The sequence below is a fragment of the Astyanax mexicanus genome, chromosome 17 (assembly GCF_023375975.1).
Source record: "Astyanax mexicanus isolate ESR-SI-001 chromosome 17, AstMex3_surface, whole genome shotgun sequence".
Classification (NCBI taxonomy): Eukaryota; Metazoa; Chordata; class Actinopteri; order Characiformes; family Acestrorhamphidae; genus Astyanax; species Astyanax mexicanus.
This window is the reverse complement of record NC_064424.1, coordinates 27632412-27656075: the sequence shown is the minus strand read 5'-3', so window position 1 is coordinate 27656075 and position 23664 is coordinate 27632412. Positions and strand designations below refer to the sequence as shown.

The window sequence follows — 23664 nt, the reverse complement described above, 5'->3', positions numbered from 1 at the left end:
TAAAATCTCAAGCACTTTTATTAGGTTTGAACAGTTTCTTGCTTAGAAAGGCCATTTGGCATTATATAATTATATATAATTTTTATAATATATATAATTATATATACACATATATTCAAATTTTGAATAACAAAACACTAGAAAAAAACAGATGCAAAATAAAAAATAGGATTTTAAGACAATAATACCAAATTTAAAATATGAAAAAAAAACTAATACATTTCGAAATGGTCCCAGTACAGTTTCATATACAATTGTCATAAAAAAATGCAAGGCATAGGAGGAGAGGAATGAAATATAAATAATGTTATGTACAGAAGGGAGTAAAGGGAGTTTTAGAAAGCACAAGGGATGAAGAAGTGAAAGGATGATGTATGAGGGGTTAAAAAAAAACATGGGGAGAAAAAAGTTTTAAAATAACGTAACTTGTTTGGAGAAGTGGGGGTAAATTTGCCCCATTACGATCTATCAATAACAATCGATGACCACCAGCAACAATCAAGCAGAACAGGAAAAGCCACTGACTTGAAACTGGTTTATAGTAAGTCAATGGGCAGGTGCTTTATTGATTGCTTCAGACTGCTGTTCAATAGCGATTAGGTTAAGCACTACTGTATGGGACTGGACCGTGTGCAGGGGGTTTAAAAGTCCACCAGTGGGATTCTCAAATATTCAAATAAGAGCTTCGTTTGGGATTTATGGGAGAGGTTTAGTGCCCGGGTCCTTCCAGTGGAGTATTTTACCCATCACACATCGTGCTGCATCAGACCTGTAGCTAATGGGGCTTCGGTTGTAATTTTGGAAAGCTCTAAAGCTGGCAGCACTTTACGGCAGATGTTGGGTCAGTGGACTGGTCTGAGTATAGTGTGGAACATTTGAGGAAAGAAACTGAGTAACGAAGTTGGACAAATAATAGAGATTAAAAACAGCTACAAAAACATTTCAGTACAGTGAACACAAATCAGCTTTAAAGTGTGTTTGGCAAAGTATGAAATGTACATAATGTACAGGAATTCCAACTTTCCCAAATAAGCTGTGATTCTACTGTGCATAATGCGTATTGGAGTATATGCAGCAAAAACAACGTAATCTGGCAAGGAAAATTATAATAAATCTAAAATGTCTAGTAATAATTAGTTTAATCATTTTTACACAGTTTGATACTTCTGTAAGTATACAATTATTAACAAACTAATTTGGGAAGTGTAAAATGTAGAGGTAGAAATAATTATGAACATTTAATTTTCTTTTAAAAAACTGAGAAAAGTTGGGTGTTACCTCCATCTAACAACAGAAAGCAGAACATCAGTTAATTATGGTGTGTCAGAATGTCATGATGGATGCACCAAAAAAGTTTATAGAAAGTTAGGGTTTTGTCTCCTGTATAGATTTGCCATGTCAAAGCTAATGTTTTATATTAGCTTTGGCTATGTTGGCCATATTAGCCTCTCAGCCCCAGAGAAACAACAACAAAACAAAAATGATGTTAAACAAACTAGTTTGGGGTAAGGTAGAAATCATCTTGCACAAACCATCACGTTAAAGCTGAACTGTAATTGTGAGCTCCTGCAAATATTTCCTGCAAAAATAGGGAAAGATAAAAGTTTGTAAACAGGCAAAAAAAGAAAATCATACAGCAAACAGCGAAGCGTCAAGCGGTGAAGTGATGAGGCACTTGCTGAGTAGACCGGTCCAAGGACTTTGGAGCATTGCGATGGGACCTAGCCCCACTCAAGTGTGTGAGGGGGCAGAGCCTGCTACAACAAGTGGCTATGTGGGAAACTTGAAGGGGGTGTAGTGACTAGTGAGGGCAAGTGTTGGCACAGTTTTCTGTCCAGTCATATAAGTCAGCAACTTTGAAGCCCCCCCCCCCCACACACATTTACACAGCATTGCCAGCTCTGTTAGTGTTTGTGTTTATAAAGCAAAAATATATATATATAAATATATTTATATTTGGACAAATTTTCCTCTTACATAAAAGACCCCTAAATTAAACTGTTTTAAAACACCCTGTATTTAGAAGAAAAAAAAGAAAGAGGGGTTAAAAAAAAAGAAAAACATACATATACTGCCAATATGGAATGAATAAATCTGTCTGACTATAACCACTGCCCTCCCACAATCCCACTTATTACTAACATGCAAACTCTGCACTGTGTAATGTCTATGGGCATTTACATACAGCACTGACCAGGAGTTCTAATCAAATTAATGAATGAAACAAGTCAAAACTGGTCTGGTCACAGGGCACCACTGTGTAAGCATTCCAAAAGTCAACAATCGATTATGCGCTGTCCGTCATTCTGTTCAAAATTCTCTTCTCATTCACGATGAAGGTTTGGCTAAGGTTACGGATATGCCTGTCACCATAATTTTTTTTGGGGACAGAAATGTAACTACAAATCGGCCTACACGACAGCAGCTGCGATTGGCCTGCTAAGCCTTGTGTTCCCGCCCACACCTTTACAATTAAAACTGGAGAGCAACAGTCACAGACACATGAACGTATGAACGCAGAAGTAGAAATCTGTTAAAATGCTGCATAGCACTTGTGCAGGCTATGCTGTAGACAACGCCTTGACTCAATGCAGAAGTGTAAACCAGGCTTAAGCAAACATGCAAGTAAACACAACTGGTGATATTAATATCAGCAAAAATTCTATATTGTACGGTAAGTCGGTAATGTAAGTATCGTGACAGGGCTGACTGCAGACAAACAGGTAAACAAGTACACAAGCAAACAACGATGAGTAACTCTTTGATTGGCTCAGTGGACTGTAAATATTGCTAACGAGGAATGAATGGCAATTAGCATTACCTTGTGTAATGCTAATTAGCAAAAGCCAGTGAGCATTACACAGGTAAGACTGTTTTAACTGGTTGTTCTTTCATTCTAATGTTCATTAGCATGGGTAACATTTTACCCTCACTGGTGTCGCGCTTGCGCTTTTCAACACATACTTATGGATCTCTGCAGAAGCTTCTGGATTTTACGGGAGTCACTTCTCAGCTAATGAGCTTGTTTCATTGGTTACCTTGGCATGAGATGCACCTTTCGATGGCACTAGTGCTGACAACTGGGAGAGAAATCTGGGCCTTCTCCATTTCTCCAAAGCTTCACAGCTAAAGATCCAAACAATATACAAAATACAAAATGAACAGTCCCATTCTCTCCAGCATAATTCCTCAAAATTTAAAATGCAATGAAATACTAAATAAATGCTGCCTGCATTTATGCTATGTGGTTTACACAAGTGTGTGCATGTATGTGTTGTGTGTGCTGTCACTTGGACGCCAAAAGCGGCCATCAAACACAATAGAGTGGTAAAATGGTCCGTCACTCAATTGCAGAGATAGAAACGGTTAGAATCTCACACCTGGAAAAGGAAAAAAAAAGAAAAATCCCCGAAGGTCCCACTGTTCAACTCAAACCCATTAGGAGTCTCATATTTTCATATATATATATATATATATATATATATATATATATATATATATATATATATATATATATATATATATCAGTAAACTATATAAGGAAAAAAAGTCACACTGCAGCCAGAACTGCTTCTATAAACAAAACAAAAAATCTGACATGGTATGTGTATTTACACTGGTGGGAAAAAGAAAGAGAAACATATTAACAAGACCAATATTACAAAATACTCAAGAAGGCATTTCTGTTTTTTTCTCTTTTTGTCCTTGTCCGACAGAAAAGAATGGCATCTCTCTTTTGTCCTTAATCGGTCCTGCTGGTTCTGTTCCCTTTTCCATTATTACAGCCAGACCTCTTTTCCACCACAGTGCTGAATGTGTGTATGATTGACTTTGCGTAAGAGAGAGAGAAAAAAGTCTTTCCCTCTGTAGGATCCCTACTTGTTTCCTCCAAAGGGTCCCTACTTAAAGTTGGCGTAGTCGGAGAAGGCATCAATGTATTCCTGGACCACTTTGTAGCAGAACTCGTACTGCTCCTGCATTTGGGATTACAAAGACAAGCATTAACAAGTGATAAATTAATAGAATTTAGCATAGAACAAGTGTGTCAAACCGAATCTGCAAAAAGGCTTTTGTGGATGAAGGTATTTGTGATCAGGTTTACATTTGTTCAATTAGTCTACAAACAGATCACGTGTGCTTCTCCTTGGCTGGAATGAAAACCTGCAGTCACAACGGCCCTTTGTGTTTGGATACTGGACAGCCCTGGTATAGAATAAACCTGCAACTCCTCCTGACACACAAAACCTTATATATCCAGTATGGCAACTATATATGAGAAATACGATTTGATTTCAAGTCATTTTGCAGCCCAATTCAGAATGGACACATGCTCCTGCAGTGCACAGTAACTTTGCAGCTGCAACTGGGTTTGGGCTTGGCTTGGGTGAGTTTAACTGGTGTAGTGTGGGCAATATTGTACAGTGTAGTGTTCTGATTATGCATGTGAACGTATGTAAGTATCTTTAAACAACTCACCAGTGTCTGCACCATGTGGGGTCTCTGTAGTCTGAGGCTCTTTACTGTCTGAAAGACATCCAGAATGCCTTCTGCTTTGACTCGCTCCAGAACCGTACTCAGAGCACAGAACGTCCCTGTACGACCCGCCCCGGCGCTGAAAAACCACACACATTTAAAAAGATAGGTAAATTAAAATAAACACAAGGCCTTATTTCTTATTTTTCCTTAAATTTCGTTAAAATAATTGCGAAGTGGGCATGTTTTACACATAGTTAATAGTAATACATTGTTTTAAATGATGGAGTGGGCGTGGTGTAGGCTATTGACAGTAATTGGTTGTTTTAAACACATGGATTGGACCAGGGTTGACTAATATGCAGTCCGCAGTGACTGGGGGGTTCCAAGTAGTTGAGATGTTGTGTTTTAACTAGTAAATTGGTCATGACTCAAGCAACTATGCACAGCAGTTCCACATGACTGAGTAAATGTGACTCACCTGCAGTGCACATTGATTGTCTCATACTAAGTTGTGAAGTGGGCGTGGCTCACCTCCAGCACACAGTGACTGGTTGTTGCAATGGGGCCTGGCTCAGCCCACACTAATTGGGTGGTTCTGATTAGTGGAAAGGGCGTGACTTCCAGACCATGCACAGTTTTTGGGTGGATCCAAATGCTGGGATAGACGAGGCTCAACTGCATTGCACAAGTTGTTCTAACAAGTACAGTGGAGTGACCATAGTTCACATTCAGTTTTACAGGGTGTTTCTAATTGGTTTAGTGGGCGTGACTCATCTACAGGAAACAGTGAGTCAGTGGTTTCAAGTAATGGAGTAACTAGGTTATTCTAACTGGTGGAGTGGATGTGGGCGTGTCTCACCTGCAGTGCACAGTGATTGGGTGGTTTCCAGACTGCTGCTGCTGCTTCTGGACAGCAGCAATGATGTTGATCATTCCTTTGCCATCTGTGGGGATGCCCACCTCCGGCCAGCCGTGGAAGTGGAACTGGCGAACTGCCCGAGCCTTATTCTCCTGGAGAGAGAGGATAAGACATTAACATTATGTGTGACATAAAATCCCTTTGGCATAATTGTCTCACATGATTATAGGGCAGTTATGTCCTCACTGCAGAGGAAGCTGTATATGTGTTACCAGCTATTCCAGCAGTAGGAGAAAAACAAGAAGTCATGGGATGTGCTGTGTGATAGTGTGTGTACTCACTCTGTTGTTGGTGACAAGCAAGTCTCTCACAGTGTAGCTTTCACACTCATCCTCTCTCTTCAGCTCAATGGACAAGTCACCACACACCATCACGCCATCACTGGACCAATACTGAGCACACTTCTCCTACAGAGTGAGAGACAACGAGAGAGAGAGATATAGAGTGGTTGTTGATATTGATAAGCAATCATTCTTGGTCTTCAAACAAAAAAAAAAAGAGAGCTTTAAACAGAGGTGAGCTCCTGCAAAAACCTTCTCAGAAGTTATATAAATTATAAAAACTTCCAGAAAGGTAGGCACCTGTCCTCTCTCCTCCAGCTCTGTTAGCATGACGATAGAGCAGCTCCTCCACTCCCAGATCATTCTCCAGAAGTCTTCAATGGTGTGCTGCAATGGTCCCTGGCTTGCCATGTACGAGTCTTTTTGCCTGTAGCCCTACACACACACACACACACAAGCCATCAACATTTATGCTCTATAATGTTTCCCAATAACTGCATTTGTTACTTCATACATTGCTACATAATGTATTATGTAATCAGCACTGCTAAAAGAACATTTTTCTATAGGGTAAAACAGAGTCCCACATCACCACCGAACCTGATGCCCAGCACAAACTTAAGGAGTTACACAGCCCCCAGCATTGGAATGTGCAACTGTCAAACTTTATCAAGTACCTGTTGAATAAGCTGTAGTGGTAGAGCTAGGGTGTGTTTATACTTGTAGTTCAAGTTCAGCTGCTTTGGCTCCTAACACTATACATTGATACATTTATCACATGTTATCCTGGTCTAATTTGTGTTCATATTAGCACATAATATAATGCAATAAAAATAAAATAAGCAGACAAAAAGGTGATACCAGTCTCATTTATCACAGCAGCCTGCAAGCCGAAAAAACTTAGCAGGAAAACTTTTAAACATTAAAAAAAAGGTTGATTTATTCATTTTTATTTTTAAACCTGTTTTTGGGTTTTTATTTATATAATGTTTATAGTTTAAGCATGAATTAGCTCTTCATTTCATAACCATTTCAAACCATGTGAGGATGTTCTCTCTGCTTATTGGTCAGACCTGTTTGGGCTGGAAGCAAGAAAGTAAATACAGAAAGAAGGTACTGTGTTCTGGATTGGTGTGGATTTCTCTACAGTTTAACATGGAGCAACAGCAGAGCTGGCATTTGGTCTTAGCAGCAGTACCAATCTGTTCAATATAATAGGCTTTAGAGCTGTTTAACTGGGCAGATTATGCTCTGGCAGATTATGCTCTGGCCATTAGGAAAGTAAGAAAATATGGATATATCTAAGTACTGCAAAACATTCGTGTTTCCGGCTGTATTGATTCATAAAATCTCAGTTTCGTTTTTTAAAATAAATTGTCTTAAAAGATTGTCTGTGTTCCTTTAGTGTTGTGTTTAAACCCACTAGAGAGCCCTGTTGTTTTCGGTCATAAGATCCCACTGTTATGATTGGATGAATAGCAATCTTTTCTTTTACTCACATTTAATATATTTAATATATAGTATGTTTAAATACATTTTTAGACATTAATCACAATATATTGTGTGGCTTACAGTATAGCAATACGTTGTAATATATGGAATAACACCTATATTTTGATGCATATCATATAGCCCAGTCCTTGCCAATACACATCACTACTAACCACTTAATCCATTAAATGGCTTCAAAATTCATTTAGAACTGGACAGAGACCACCTCTGTCCACCTTCTCTCTCGGGTCACATGTTTGATTGTTTTGGGTTGCACCCAAATCCTTGCATCCATGTTCCAGAGTTTCTAAAGTAAAGCCTTCACATTAGAGCTAAGGCTGTTTCTGGAGCAAAGTACAACTCTTTATGAGTACCCCTGACTTTAGAAGAAACATTTAGATACAAAACAAGTCTATACATAACACACGGCCGATGGGATGTTCTGGAACTGCAGTCTCTACAACAATAAAACAAAGCACTCCTGGAACGACCAAAAGTGTGGGACATCTTCGCAAACACTGGCCTGACTGAGCTTAGAGTCTGGTTCTTATTACATGAGCAGTAATCAGTGTGTTTCACTACAGCCCTGCTGGGACACCAAACGTGCCAAAATCCACCGAAACGTGGGTGGAGATGGGCAGCAGATGGTCCATAATACAGCTGCAGGGAAGGACTGATCAATCCTGAAAACAGAACATGTCCTGCTCTCTCAGACGCTCACTCACTGAGACAAATGCACATACACGTGTTTATCATCTACCATCTTCTACACGGCTGGGCAAATGATCTCAATACCGAAAAATGAACTTCCTCCAATCCTTCCAAAAGCCTCCAGAACCAGAACACCATGTGTGGTCTGTGGTCCAAAGTGAGTCGTTTGTAGACTACTTCTTCAAAAAAATAAATTGTGTGGCAATGTTTTTAACCTACCCCAGATGTAGCCAACCAGCCAAGACATGTTTGGTGTCCAAATATGTGTTCTTCAGGGACCAACACTAAAAGTGCACACACAGCTTGAACCTAGTGGCACCATGCCTATTGCCAGGCATTCAAACCGGGATTCAACCAGGGAATCCCAGGTCATAGTGACAGTGGTCCACTAGACCCCTCATCAGACTAAAAACATGAATTCATGACTTTTTAGGGATGTGCGGACACCCTGGTCTGAAAACCACTGCCTCAGAGTATGAAGCTTCCAATCTTAACCACAAGCTGTGAAATACAACAAAGCTGTATGAACATCAAATACAGCCTGGGGTCTAGGGCTGGGCGATATGGAAAAAAATCTTATTACGATATAGTTTTTCATATCAGCCGATATCGATATGTATCACGATATAAATCAAATCACTTTCTGTTACACTTAAAGGTTTCTATTTTTACTCAGAAGTGACAGAATAAGGGAGTTATGGACAAAATCACTAGCAGGCTCAGAGCCTTGTGGACAGACACTAGGATGTTAACATCTTGCCAGGTGGGTACAGCTTTTAAATTAATTTTAAAAAGGGGACAAATATATAAACTAAAAAATATGTAAGACCCTTTACATTATATGTCTGTTTAATTTAAATTGCAATAACACTTTATTTATTTTTATAAAATTATATTTAATCAAAAGATCATTCCCCTCCCTGAATGCAGGCAACTACATAAAGCAAAATACAAGAGTATATCACAGTGTTCATTTTGACAGGTGATTTTGATACAGTCTTAGTCTTTTCACTAAAATGTATAATAGTTTTAGTTACATTTTAGTCTATCGGATATTATTAGTTTTAGTCAGATTTCAGTCTAGTTTAATTTTGGTCATATAAAAAGTATGTATTACATATGTTTTACTGTTTTTCTATTTTCTATTTGTTGTAATTTTAGATAATTTACTGCTTATGTTTTTTTTTAAATAAGAGCCTTTAGTTTTTTTTCATTTAAATTAAGCTAACATTTAAATATTTAAAAAAAAAAGTGGCCTATAATGGAGGTGGGAGGAATAAAGTCAAGTTTCTGAAATGATCCACTTCTACCGCAGTACAGATTTATACTAACATTACTGGCTTTCAGTAGACTAGACTTACATTACTAAAGTGTATTTAAAACTCCAGTTCAGTAACAGCAATGTTTAGCTCAGTTCAAATACAGCTAGACAGATTATATAATCTTCTGTATTTAGTAAAATATCCAGCATAACAGACTCTCTATCTGTTAAAAACTATAAAACACAAAGACAGAGGAGAATGCTGCCCTCAGGGTTTTCTAACAGAAACAGTGAGAGTTAGGAAAAAAGATGGAAAGTGCTTCCTTTCTGTGTGTTTATATACTAACCCCTCACTCGTGCTGAAGTTAACCTTAATTTACACGAAACGTGGATTAACACGGCTAACGTGCGTTACCCATTAGTTTATTAGAATGTAAAAAGCAGTGAAAGCATCTTAGCTAATGATGACAGATTGCACAGATCCCTTTTACACCTAAACATCGCTAACTTTAAACTGGAGACAAGCTAATCTAACTAGCAGCAAACAGAGCAGCGTTTACCTGCCTTCAGAAATCTGAACAAGCTCACCTCTCTAAATATCTTGGAGACGCATGCCTCATATTTAAAAGGTGAGTTTTCCAGTGTAGCGCCGCTGAATAGTATACAGGTGCTGGTCAACGAATTAGAATAATTTGAAATAGTGCAATCATGAAATTCTTTGAATGCATTTTTTGTGCAGAAAGCAAATCAGGTGTTCACCGCACCTGTCCTACTCGTTAGACTAATCACAGAACTCGTTACCTGGAAAAAAATTTGCTCAGCTGAGCTTTCCAAAAGGCCCATTTAGGCCATTTAACTGTGACACTGTTGTTTTATTGAATTAGAATAATGGAGAAACCGTTTCATTGAATTAGAATAATTTTTATTATAATTACAATCATCACTTTCTCCGTATTTTGTGGCTGCCCCCTTGGCTTGTATGACTGCCTGAGGTCTCCGCGGCATCGATTTGACCAGCTTGTCGCAAGTTTCCGCACTCACAGCTTCCCAGGCAGTGGCGATGTTCTGCTTCAGTTGGTCCAGCGTAGTAGGCTTTCTGTCGCGAATTTTCCGCTTGACGATGGCCCAAAGGTTTTCAATGACATTGAGGTAAGGCGAGTTGGCCGGCCATGCCAAAACTTCAAGCTGTTTTTTAGTGAACCAATCTTTGGTCGACTTTGCCGCATGAGCCGGTGCAAGATCCTGTTGAAATATGAAGTCTTCTTCGCCGAACTGTTCCTCAACAGTCGGAATCAGGAACGTTTCCAGAACATCTTGATATACGGCAGCATTGACAGTCTTCTTGAGGAAGCAGAGTTTCCCTACACCTCGAGCGGACATGCATCCCCAGACCATAACGCTCTGGGGAAACTTGACGGATCTTTTCACGCACTCGTGGTTGTAGGTTTCGCCACCACGACGCCAGACACGAGGACCTTGGTCACCGAAGGAGATGCAGAAGCGTGATTAGTCACTGAAGACCACTTTCTGCCAGTCTTCAGCAGTCCACTCGCCATGTTCTTTGGCCCACTTCAGCCGTTTCTCCATTTGTTTCTTGTTCAGCATCGGTTTTACTGCTGGAACGCGAGATTTGAAGCCGAGTTTGCGCAGACGACGGTAAGTGGTTGATCTGGAGACGTCAGCGCCGGTCTGCTTGTTCCACAAGTCGGTGAGCTCGGAAGTGGACTTGAACCGGTTGCTGACTGCGATCTTTCTCAGCTGCTTGTTGTCGCGAGCAGAAGTTTTTCGGACGCCGGAACAGTTGGTGCGCTTGCTGCAGTTTTTCTTGAGAGCTTTGCAGACGGAAGACTGGCTGATGCCGAGCTGCTCAGCAATTTTAGTTTGGGTCAAGCCTTGTTGGCGAAGGGCTTGAATTTGAGCCACTATTCCGGTTGAGAGGTCACGCTGCTTACCCATGATTGATTTTACAACTTAGAAATTCTACTCAACCCTGACTTTATACTGCACAGTGAACACTCTTCACAGAAAACAAAATTTCGAGCATTTATTCTAATTCAATGAAACGGTTTCTCCATTATTCTAATTCAATAACACAACAGTGTCACAGTTAAATGGCCTAAATGGGCCTTTTGGAAAGCTCAGCTAAGCAAATTTTTTCCAGGTAACGAGTTCTGTGATTAGTCTAACGAGTAGGACAGGTGCGGTGAACACCTGATTTGCTTTCTGCACAAAAAATGCATTCAAAGAATTTCATGATTGCACTATTTCAAATTATTCTAATTCGTTGACCAGCACCTGTAAATGAAGTTTATCCAGTAAATGGGAGAGAAGGAGCCGCTATGTGAGGAGTTCAGAGTGGAGGGGCTCGGGGGGTGGGGCGGAGGGGGATGGTGGAGAGGGGAGGGGAGGGGTTGTACTGGGCTGAGCAGCAGTTCAGCGTGCTGCCTGATCTCGTGCTGCGCCTTTTCACAACGCTACTTAAACGGGAAATAGAAAATTTAGTTTATCGAATTTCTCGCCCCGACTTATCGCGATATATAGTTTCCTCGATAACTATCGATATCGTTTTATCGCCCAGCACTACTGGGGTCACATCACAATTACATACAAACTCAGACTTACATCAATAAAGGAGGCGTTGACATAGTCTGTGTTCTCCTCGCCACGCTTAACAGGGATGATCACTCTGTTAAACTCGTCTGAAAGAGAGGTAGAAGAAGCACAAGAGGAGGGGAACAGAGGTGAGTGTGAGATCAAAATGATATAGTTTGCTAATCAAAAGTCAGGAATAAAATATACACAAACAGCATACATGGAATGATCTGCAGCACACGATTCTTCTTCATGTTCGCTGGAAGATTCCCTGTTCTCATTTTATCATTCTGGATCTTTATGGAGGTGAGTTTCTGTGGAAAGGAGTAAAAGAGAGAGAAAGATGATCCCTGCTCTATAGCGTCCAAGTAATGCTTTAACATCGACATGGCAAAGGTCACAAGGACAAGTGTTGTGTCCCACTGAACCTAAAAAGACTCACTTGTTTGTTTGTAGAGACAATTTCAACCAAACACCACTGATCACGATCAGTACTACCCATTGCGCTGTCCACTGCAGGTGGTTATGATTTCTATTCCCGATACACAGGTAAGTGTGTATGATTTTTGCCATATCAGTGTAACCATCAATAATAGCAAGACGCCAAAACTGCACCGAACCATGATAGTTCCACCCTCTTGCTTAGTTATGATGAGTCTTTTATGACTTTTGATGTTTTAATTCTATATGCTTCCTTGTAAAAAAAAACAAGAGAAGCATTAACTCTATACTCCACCAGAGGGCAGCGTAAAGTTTCCTAAGTTTTCAAAATAATGTATCTGTTCTTTTAATATACATGAAAATTGTCAATCAAATGTCTACCTTCTACGGATTTGTGGCCTAGGTTAAAGTAGTGCATTAATATTAAGATTCTAAGTGACAGAACAATTTAAATAGAGAACCTTGTGTACTATTCTGTGGTCATCAGGACCCACCTTGAATTCTGCCTCTAGGCCACCACAGCCAGCCCCAGGTAAGGGGGCGTAGAGTTTGGCCAGGTGAGACTCCAGAGAAGTCACCTCAAGCTCTGTGTCCCCGTACAGGTAGTGCTCCAACAGGGCCTGGAATATGAACACGTACTGCATCTGTTGGTGAGAGGGATATAGAAAAAGAGGGGTGTGATCATGTGAAGATTAAGAGGTATTCGAATGAGAGATGCAAGATACTATTGGAATTGTATAAATGGTTGAAAATTAAAAAAAAAAAAGTCTGTGCATTGTAGTATTTTTTTGTGCTTGTAACCCTACAGTAATAAATAAAACTATTTACTAATGTTAAAAAAATCCTTCTAGAAAAATAATAAATACATAAATAAATAAATTCTCCAACAGTTTCTACTAGAATGTAACAATGTCAATTAGACTCTATAAACATAATAATAACAACAATGAATTATAATGCATTTCTAAGCTGTGCTTGTAATATGTTACACATTTCGGTTTAAATATCATAGATCCTTCACTATTAATTTATTCTCATTATTGATATACGTAGAGTGTACAACAAACACAATATATATTATGATCTACTAATATAAAACATAAGTATAATTCCTGAGTGGTTACATTTTTTTTTGAGCATGGATCAGTGTGTGTTTTTAAGTAGGCAGGTTCTTAGTATTGAACATGTTATAACATGTTATAAACAACGACTATGCATTTTGATCACTATTCATAGTGCATAATAAACATGTCCATATGTGTTATACATTTTTATAAATATGTATATCCATGTTTAAAACGCCTTATGAATGCATAATGTGTGTGTTTAAAGAGTTTAATAGACATACATTCATGAAAAGAGTTGCCATTAATTCTACTGGTATGAAATACAATGACGTAAAGTATGCAGTAGAAGATGCAATTGCATATTTACATATCACATGCTCACAATCCCCGTATGCATGCATCAACAGAACTGTGACAGGAGTGCCCAATTCTACCACCAGGAACAGCTCTGAGCTAACACAACTAGCTGTGATATTCAGATATTCCTTAATTGACGACGGTCTTAGTATTAAATCAGTGTTAAAACTACACTCTGCAAGACCAGGATTAGGCACCCCTAGTCCAAAAGCTTGAACCGATGCTGTTCTTATAAAATGCTTAGCTAACAGGGACATATGGTTCCAGATTCATGCTCTAAACAGAATAATTTTATGAATTTAACGTGTATTATCTTCAGCAATATAAAAACAATGTCTAAAAACAGTGCATCCAAAAAAGCCTAACATTTACAAATCCCTGCATGAAAAAGGCAGCAAAAAAACGAAACTGACGTCTGTCTGAACCATCTGGCAGCGCTGTGCTCTGATCCGCGTAACGAAGCCAAACACATCCACCTTCCTCTCGGCCCCCATCATGTCCAACATTGCATCAATGACGATGAAGGTCCCTGTCCTGCCCACTCCCGCACTGTGAGAAAAAGAGTGAGAAGGAGAAAGAAAGACAATTTTGTTTATGAAAAGTATCAAAGTGCTACACCTGTCTAAAACTAAAACTCTAAAATGGAATCCTATAAAGTGTCCAAAATCTAGCAGCCTTTGGCTAATAATAGCTACACAGCAGTAAAACAGTACAAATACCAGCGCAAACTTTAATGCAATACAAACGAGCAAATCATGCTATAGCAGTTTTAATGGTGTGTAAGTATCTTAAAGCTAGCAGCATTAGCTTTGGCTAATGTTTTGGCTAATGTTATAGACACGTTCTGAGGTAAGCAGCCAATGGTTAATGTTAGTTGCACAAGTGTTTGAAACGTTTTAATGCTACAGAACTGTCCCAAGGCTAGCAGCTGTTGACTAAGAAGAGTTAAACAGTGATACCGTTTTAATACAGTCTAATGATTAGCAGCGCCAGAGCAATGATATTTTCCACAGAAGTGCCCCAAAGCAAGCAGCCTTTCACTTCTGTTAGCTACTCAGAGATAAATAAAAAGTGATGGATCTGCAGGGGCAAAATATGCTCCATCTTACTCATTCTAGCCTGTTTGTACAAACTGCATAAAATTGCTGGATCTCTCAAAGCTGCGTAAATAAAGCTATTTGAATTAAGCTCAACTGCATGCCCCAACTACTGAGTGCTAACCTGTGATGCCTACATTTAACCAATCAGAGCTTTGCAAAGTTGCTAGTTGTATCATCAGTTAACCAACAAAAAGTAACTAAACACTCAAATTAATAAGTATTCAAATTAATATGTATTTTTGATTCTAAATAAACCTAAAAAAAGCCTAATCAGCTGACACTGAAATGTGCAATTTATCATTTTGCCACATGGTGGTGTTATAGACTGAACGTCCAGACCAGAGTCCGGACCACAGTTAATGTGTTTATTAAATTGAACAAATTTGGTCTGGTTAGTTTTGGTTTCACACTGCATTTGAGTAAGTAGAATAAGAACTTTATTATGCCCTGCCATCATTTCCTATGTGGGCTGCATGTCCAAACGTGACACTGATTGGCTTTTAGAATGTTGTCAGTTCAGCAGGTTGCCTTTCCAGGCGTGCCAAATTTTACCTTCCTGCCAGAATATGTAGAAAACACAGCAGACAGATTACCTTCGGATTCCTTTTATTTCGGTTTTATAAATAAGGGTTAATCTAAAGTAGACAAAGGAATCACAAGTAGTAATCTGCTGAGCCTGTACTGCTGCATGATGAGCATGAATGCAAAGAGCTGACAGATTTTGGACAGTTCTTTTTTTCTTCTTCTATTGTTTAATAGGAGACAATAGCCTGCCTCAACTTTCTCTAATTGGTTTGAAGGTCTAAACCTTTATATATATATATATATATATATATATATATATATATATATATATATATATATATATATATATATATATATATATATATATATAAAAGGCTTTCACACTTCAAACTATTTATTTGAGCAGATAGCACTTTTTTTTTGGTGAGACCAATTTTTTGACCTTTGGGTCAGGCTGTGGAAAGCAGCATCTTTCACACTTTGACATGTTTTGGTTCAGAACCAGAGAGCACCAAAATGCACTGCCTTCGAAAGAAAGCTTCAGTTGTGTAAACAATTCGGAAATGTCAGGAGATGTACGCAAATTAGAGGTAAACTTTCTAATCTCATTAAAGCTTTAACTAATACAGGTACACTATTGACAGTGTGATGAACTCATCTCCCATGGCTACTGTCAGGAGGAGGAGGAGGAGGATTTACCTGTTGTAAGCCACTATGGACCTGTGGCAATAAAAGCAAAACTGGGGAAAAAAATGAACTGATGCTACATCTGTACATTTTCAAAATCTTTACCTGCAGTGCACCACAATGGGCCCGGCGTACTGCGGGTTACATGTTTTGACCTTCTTGAGGAACTTGAGCATGCCGATGGGTGTGAAAGGAACACCGAAGTCCGGCCAGCTGGTAAAATGGAATTGGGTGACAAGCCTCTGTGGCTTCTTCCCAGATACATCCCCCACCTAAAAGACAGAAGAGTTTAGCATCAATATATGTGATGTGTTAAGATCAATAAAGTAAATAAGGCTACAATTACATTACCAGGCTGAAGTGACTCAACTCAGATTTTTTCATGGCTGTGTAAACGTCCCAAATCATTTTCATATGTGATCTTAAATCAGGTACGTATCTGATCCATGGACATGGGACATGAATGTGAACGGTCAAATCGGAATTCATGCGTCTTTTTCATGCGCTACGTGCTTCTCTATGGTACTCACACATCTCTTTGTGCAGCTGTGCAGAAACAGCAAAAGTAAACCTGCTGTCTCTTTTCACCTCTTTTCACCTGACCAAGTGCTTCCATTTTCCTTAAAGAAGATACGCGTCGTCTCCCAAATATTACGTTTTTGTTGGTGGTGAAGAAAGCGACGCTTATTCATTCATCAATGTGTGCATGTGAGGTGTTACAGGATCAGATCAGTTTCGATTACACAAAGATACAGCTCACTTACATTTGTGAATGTGAACCATCAAGGTAGCCAAATCCAATCTGAGCAAAAAAATCGGTCAACACCAAGACCAGATCCACAGAAAGAAGCTTGTAGATGCATGTTCCAATTGTGTCCTTATAACTAATGCTAACTAGTTTTGGAGTATTAAGTATGAACTAAAGATAAGTGTCAAATTATATTTGGTCCCATACAAAGTACTCCTAGAACTGGTTGGTTTTTGTGATGGAAATGGAAACTACAACGGAAACTATTATTCCACAATGCAATGTGAAATGGAAAGGGAGGAGCTACTCTCGTCTACAGGAATATTAGAAAACAAGAGAGCAGATTACTATGTAAGAATAAACCTACAGTGAGGTCTATTGTCATTACAATGCTTCAACACATATTTTGTGTACTAACCTGTCAAATCAGCTCTTACAGGAATAGTATATAGTCTATAACTTAAAAGAATAATGAGCTTGGAACAGATACATTTTGATGCTTGTTGCGTTCTTGTTTGCTCCTTACATACCTTATCAAACTTGTGCAGTTTGTTTTTGACAGTAGATGCTGTTTTTTAACACTGGCTATGGTAAGAGCTGCTGTGAGAACATTTTCGGATTGTTAAGGACATCTTTACACACATTGTGGTCTGCTCTAGTCAACTGCTTCAGGTTGGCAGTTGTATTAATCGTGACCTACTGTAGGTTGACAGTAAAATGGCTTTTTTTTAGTGCCTTCTTTGTTAGTGCCTTCCCAGACTCTACATCTACACCCTTTCTGAGAGCTCTTTGGATCTGGCCATTGTGATCCACTTACTTGAACACCCAAGAAAAATCTATAGCATGGACTAGATGGCTTCAAAGACCCCCAGCACTGGACTGTGGACTAGAGGAACTATATTCACTGTGGTAACTGAAAGGTACCTAAATCCGGTATTTTTGGGATGGTCTAGAGTTTCAGAAAAATTTTTCTGGTGACTACTGTACCTGCTGAATGCAGAACTTGCGAATTGTGTAGTCCACCAGCACCATCACGTCCTCTACCGAAACGCGAATGTTCCCGTATGTCCAGCAACCCTGGTCCGGCCAGTACTGCGCACATTTACACTGCAACACACACACACACACACACACAATCGTCTTAATCACATGGCGAGTCATTCTGTGTTAATTTCGATGGAATTGCTGCATCTGCAGAGTTTGTTCATTGTTTTTTATTTGTGTCAAGCATGCCAAGTATTTCAGCTGATTGTATTCATGTTTCACCATTCTTGTGAATACTGTTCAGACATTATGTTTAAGCTACTTATATTCCATATTTGTACTTTAGATTACAGTCTTAGGTCTATACATCTGTATGACTTCTGGATAATGATAAAATAGGCCTTTGCAAACTAAACTCAATTCCTTAGTACATCAAACAGCTAATACATTTTCACACAGCGAAAATCACATATTTTGTTCGGACTGTATCTGATTTTTAAAAACTTTTGACAGGTTTTTACAATGGCCAAACCTTAAGATCAGCTTCATTAAGCTGTTCACACCTAATTATAACTGCTGCTGTCGTTACAAAGCACTCCAGAACCTGTTTGAATCAATTACTAATTTCTGTAATTGCAGAAATAAACTAAACTGACAGTCCCGCAAGTGAATTTTGGCTTGTATGACTTGGCTTGTGTACACGTGTTTTACTATTTAAAAATATTTAATGAACACTTTTATCCCAGCAGACAAGCAAACAAGAACAACATTTTTACCTCAGCAGTGCTACTTTAATAATTACTTTATTTCAGCCATCCCTTTACATAGCTAAATTAGGAGTGCAACTTAAGTCATAAATTTACTTCAGTAAAGTGCTATTTTAATCATACATTTATTTAAGCAGTACAGTCTCTTCTAATGCTTGGAATCAAGCAGAAGCATCCTAATTAGCACGGATTTGATCCTTGTATGCTAACATACCTCTTTTCTCTCCTTCAAGTTGGTTACCATTACAATGGTGGCAGTGTTTTGCTCCCAGATCATTCTCCAGAAGTCATTTACCGTCTCCTCTTTTGGCCCTAAAGCACAAACACAAACAAAGTCCCAAAGTGAATCCAATACTGCTCTTTTAAGAACAGCAGTTCCCAGCCTGGTCCTAGATGACCACCTGCCCTGTGGATCTTAATGTGTTCCATGATCCCCACAGACCTGATCTAGATAATCAGCTTATTATCAAGCACTGTGAAAATTAAAGGTGGTGCGTTACAAGAGGAAACCACAAAAATATGGAGGCCTCGAAGACCAGTGGTGGGAACCACTAAAATAGAAGACAGTGTTTAAAATAGGGCTAATTATTTAGCGTTAAAAAGAATCATGTAATTTGGGTTCTTTCGTTTTACCTTGGGCAGCTATGAATTTGTTCTTCTCCTGATAACCCTGTTAAAGAGAGAGAGTGAAAAAAAAGAGAGAGATAAAATGAGGTCTCCCAGATTAGAGGTCTCTGATGTGCAAGAACAGGCCTGCTCACTCACTAACTCACTCACATTAATGTAGGAGGCGTTGATGAAATCGGAATCGGGAACACCCTCCAGAGAGGAGAGGTGCACTCTGGAGTGATCATCTGAAAAAGAGGGAAAGATTGCTTCTATTATTATTGACACACATTATATATAGACACATATAGACAGATACATAATTATATAATAAATCGACAAAGTATTGACATGTTTCTCCTCATTCCTTCATTGTTTCCTCAAAAATAAAGGTATTTAAAAAGTATATACTAGACTTCGGAGCTGAATTATTTACATCCAGTGACAAGAGCTCCACCAAAACCCCCAACTCATTACAAAAGCATTTGATTGTGCATCATAATTCTAGGGAACACAGTTCCACTGCTCCACAGCTCAATGCTGGTCAGCTTTATACCCCTGTAGCAAACATCTGGCATGAAGCCAATAAGTTCATGCTTGATTGCTATTCTTTAGTCAATACATCTCCACAGGGATAAGACCAGGCAATGCAGGCAATGGGGGTAGAGGAACAGTTTCATGTGCAGCATCCATATGCAACTCGGAGTGACCTATTGCATTTCAAAAAGAGCGAGAAACAAATGCTTTCTAACAAAATGACATATTAGGCAGTGTATGTAAAAATCTGGAAAAGTGAAGAACAGTGTATGAGGGGGTTCTTTTAATGTTATGGCTGAATGAATTACACATATAAGTGTGTGTGTGTGTGTGTGCGCATGTGTGTGTATGTGGCCCACTCACAGGGAAGGATGTTGACGTAACGGTTCTTCTCCTTGTTCTCCTCCTTCGAGGCAGCATCGCATGAGGCTTGGATGGGGCACACAGGCAGAGCCTGAACAGAGAGAATACAGTAAACCAATCAGATTTCACAAAAGAATCACCAATACAACACTGTACTAAACAACAGTGATTGTAAACCATCTAATATAATGACAGGACTTATTCCCAAAACATGTTGGTGGTTTTAGATGTTTCTTTAGATGATTTGTTGTAAGGATTTGGTAAGGGTTTTAATCTAATGACTCTTTCATGAAGGCCATATTAGTGTAGGAGTTGCTGTAGCTGCAGTAGAACAGTGCACCACCAATCTAGAGTCTGATAAATCCCATTCAGGTCTTACTAGCAGTACCATGTTGCTTATTTTGCTTGAAGCTGAATCAGTACAGTTAATACGAATCAGTTCAGTTCTAATTAGAGCAGGTGTTCTGGTAGAGAATGTGGGGCGTGGAGCTGCTGATGCAAATGAGCAAGTAACAAATACGTAAACCAGAGGACAATGTAGGGCCGAAGAGTCACATATGATCACAGGGTAAGAGTGAGTGAGTGAGAATGTGTGTGAGTGTGTGAGTATGAGCGAGAGAGAGTTAGTGTGCCTACATTGAATTCCTCCCGGAAGAGTTTATTGTCATCTGCCATGCGACGATTCATTTCCTCCTCCAGCTTGTCGACAGGAAGAGGCGGGTACTTCCTGTTTGTGCTCGGGGAGCGGGCCAATAGCGGCACACTCTGAAGTTCTGTGAAGTTCAACAGGAAGGGAGGAGTTGAGGAAAAGAGGGAAGGAATGGGAGGAGGATAGGGGAGAGAGGGAAGAGAGGAAAAAAGGGAAAGAAGAGAAAATGATGAGCACAAGAGAGTAAAAGAGTGAGAAGGATAGGGGAGAGAGTGAAAATACACAAAGTGAGGAGCAGTACATGAGGAAAAGGGAGCAGTGAAAAATAATTATAAAGAAATTGAGAAGAGAATGAGTGAGAGAAATAGAGAGCGAAAAAGTACAAGAGATGTGCGAAAGAGGTTTGTAAAGAAAATGAGGAGAAAGTACAGACACAAAATGGACAGAATGTAAGGAAAGAAAGTACATTAAAAAACAAGATCGTGAGAGAGAAAGAGAGAGAGAGACAAAGTAAAAGAGAGAGAGAAAAAGTGAGAAGAGAGAGAGCAGAAGAATGAATGTCCGAGAGAGAGAACAGAAAAAATAGAGTGAGGAAAAAGAAATTAAGGGAGAAAGAGAAAAGAATGCACAATTAGAAAATAAATATTGATTTAAAAATGCAAGAGCATTTCTTATTTCTCCATAACAAGAATATATATTTATTATCTGACACAATCTATCTATTTTATCTGACAGGCCAACAGACTGGACAGTAGTGGGCACTACAGTACAGCTGTATTAAGGGCAGCAGAAAAGGAGCAGAAGGTGCTGTTTAATAAACATTTTCCCACCTCCCCAAACCCCACCCTTTTAGCCCCTTTAGACCCCTTTCTGGCACCTGTATCTTCCGTCCTGCCATTGGTCAGTCTGAAGGAGTTGGAGTGGCTTCCTGCCTGCTTGTATTTCTTAAACCTGCCGCAGAACAGCACAATAAAAAAACATAATCAGAACCATGGCAACAAGCCCAGAGTGCCAGCCCCCCGCTGCTACTGTGGGCTAGAGGATGAATGGAGTGCTGGGCTTCAACAAAGTGTGTGTGTGTGTGTGTGTGTGTGTGTACACAATGTTCTCTTGCACGGATATCTCTGTATGCTGTACAGATACTGTCACTTCTGATATAATGTCCCTTTTAAGACATTTGAAATTATCAGGAAAATAACTCATTACTCTATTAGATATTCAGTCAAACATTCAAAGAAAACATGTATTTAAAGACACTACAGAAGTGCATATTTGTGAAAACTTAAGTGTAGAAAATAGTAGAAAAAAATTTCTATACTTTTAAATCCTAAGTACAATTTTAGATACTTTAGGTCTTTATAATTGAGACCTTTAGTCCGAATTCTGATAAAATTACTCATTATTTTAAAACATTTAGATTCAACTCAATCACCAAATTTTTGTTCATTTTTCAATATTTTGAGATACTTCAGCAAAATGCTGACAGGGGGAAACTATGTTCAGGGGAAGAAAAGGTAGCCTAATGCAAATTTGATTCTGTATTGATCTGGTCAGTTACTGTATATGTAGCTGCATGTGCCTGTGTGTGTGTGTGTGTGTGTTGCAGTCTGACCTGAGCATGTAGAGGACGATGATGATGAAGACTATCACCAGCAAAGATGATAAGGCCACCATAACGGCGATGATTGCTGTGTCATCTGGGGATTAGAAAGATCAGGTGTGTCCAAAAAGAACCAGCAAAATCATGGAAACAAACACACACTAAACCATGCTTCTGTGTGCGCAATGGAAAAAAATTAACCATAATTAATAAAAAAATAATAAATAAATAACAATACATTAATATTTATTCATAACAGAGAGGAAGTCTATGTGGTGGAAGACTGTTAACCTTGGTCCCAATCCCGTTTTACCCCTTGGCCTTACCACTTAGGCATACCCCTCTATTTTGTGTGTGCATGTTTAGGGGTTGGGAGTCCCAATTCTTGTTAGACTAAAGGGATAGGGGGAAGTGTCACGAAAACATGGCTCTTTAAACAGAGATCTTTGAAAGGCACACTCAAAACAGAGTGCTGAGATTTACTCTTTGTTGTTCAACCAACAAACCACAGAGGAATTAAAAAAAAAAATTAACAGCTGCACTACCTTTCCCCTTTCATTACGGTGACCTAATGTTCACTAGTTAACCAGTAGCTAGGATACTGGACTTGAGTAAAGTATTAGGGCTACACGGCAGAGATTTTTCTGAGGCACATTCCAAGTGGAGACTAATCAGAAATCACAGCACAACATATCAAAGAAACCCACAGAATTACTATTCTGCATTATTCTAGTTTAATGTAGGTTTAATGGCTTATAGGGGTGTGATGAGATCTCGTGGCCGATATTTCTCGTCAAGCTTAAACCTGTCTCACGAGGAAAAAAAAAAGTTTAGCGTGGACTTTTTAAGAGGGATCTGGCAACACAGTGGTGATAGCAGCGAGTGTGGTGGCTGAGCAGTGAGAGCAGCTCTCAGCAGAAGAGGAGAATTCGGGAATTACCATAGAAGATGCTTCTGCTACTTTTAAATTGGATGTCTGGCTGCATTTTGGTTTTCCAGTGGAAACAATAAACGGTAACAGAGTGACCAACAAGACACAAACCATATGCAAATACTGTAAGTAAATCCTGCACGTGACTTTTATAGGCAGTTGTACTAAACCCTTAGCTCTGTAGTGTATTTAAAAAAATGTTCTGTCTCTGTTTGCACTTCAAGCGTAGTCTTAATATGACTGGTTATGTTTATGCATAGTTAAATTACAAGAAATTTAGGAGAAAAAAACACAAACCATAGTCTTAATATGATTGGTTGTGGTTTGCACTTATTGTCTGCACTGTATAAGACCTAGAAAGGTTTTATTTTTATTTTTATAATCTTATTTCTATTTCTTATAAAATCAATGTGTGAGAGAAACCAGCCTGTTAAGTTTGCGTTATATGATTTTGTCAAATAAAATTCTAGTTTTTAAGCCATTTTTCATTTTTGACGTTTTCTTAAACAAATATATTTTTAAATCTTGTCTCGTTCTCGTGAACTCAGTATCATGTCTCATCTCGTCTCCT

The 23664-nt window shown here is 39.0% G+C and overlaps 1 protein-coding gene across 1 annotated transcript in view; it reads right to left on the bottom strand.

The window, feature by feature from the left end:
- ptpra (protein tyrosine phosphatase receptor type A) overlaps positions 1-23664 on the bottom strand; it is a 57995-nt gene continuing 34331 nt past the window's right edge. Inside the window, exons 6-23 of the mRNA XM_007256538.4 lie at positions 22175-22259; positions 21440-21513; positions 20550-20686; positions 19914-20004; positions 19185-19261; positions 19041-19077; positions 18622-18719; positions 17644-17763; positions 16014-16180; positions 14010-14145; positions 12667-12816; positions 11952-12045; positions 11762-11838; positions 5977-6111; positions 5677-5802; positions 5336-5487; positions 4477-4612; positions 1-3974 (exon numbers count right to left, since the gene is read on the bottom strand). Of these exons, the coding sequence (XP_007256600.3) occupies positions 3900-3974; positions 4477-4612; positions 5336-5487; positions 5677-5802; positions 5977-6111; positions 11762-11838; positions 11952-12045; positions 12667-12816; positions 14010-14145; positions 16014-16180; positions 17644-17763; positions 18622-18719; positions 19041-19077; positions 19185-19261; positions 19914-20004; positions 20550-20686; positions 21440-21513; positions 22175-22259 (1967 nt within the window). The 3' untranslated portion in view covers positions 1-3899. The remainder of the gene's footprint in view (positions 3975-4476; positions 4613-5335; positions 5488-5676; positions 5803-5976; positions 6112-11761; positions 11839-11951; positions 12046-12666; positions 12817-14009; positions 14146-16013; positions 16181-17643; positions 17764-18621; positions 18720-19040; positions 19078-19184; positions 19262-19913; positions 20005-20549; positions 20687-21439; positions 21514-22174; positions 22260-23664) is intronic.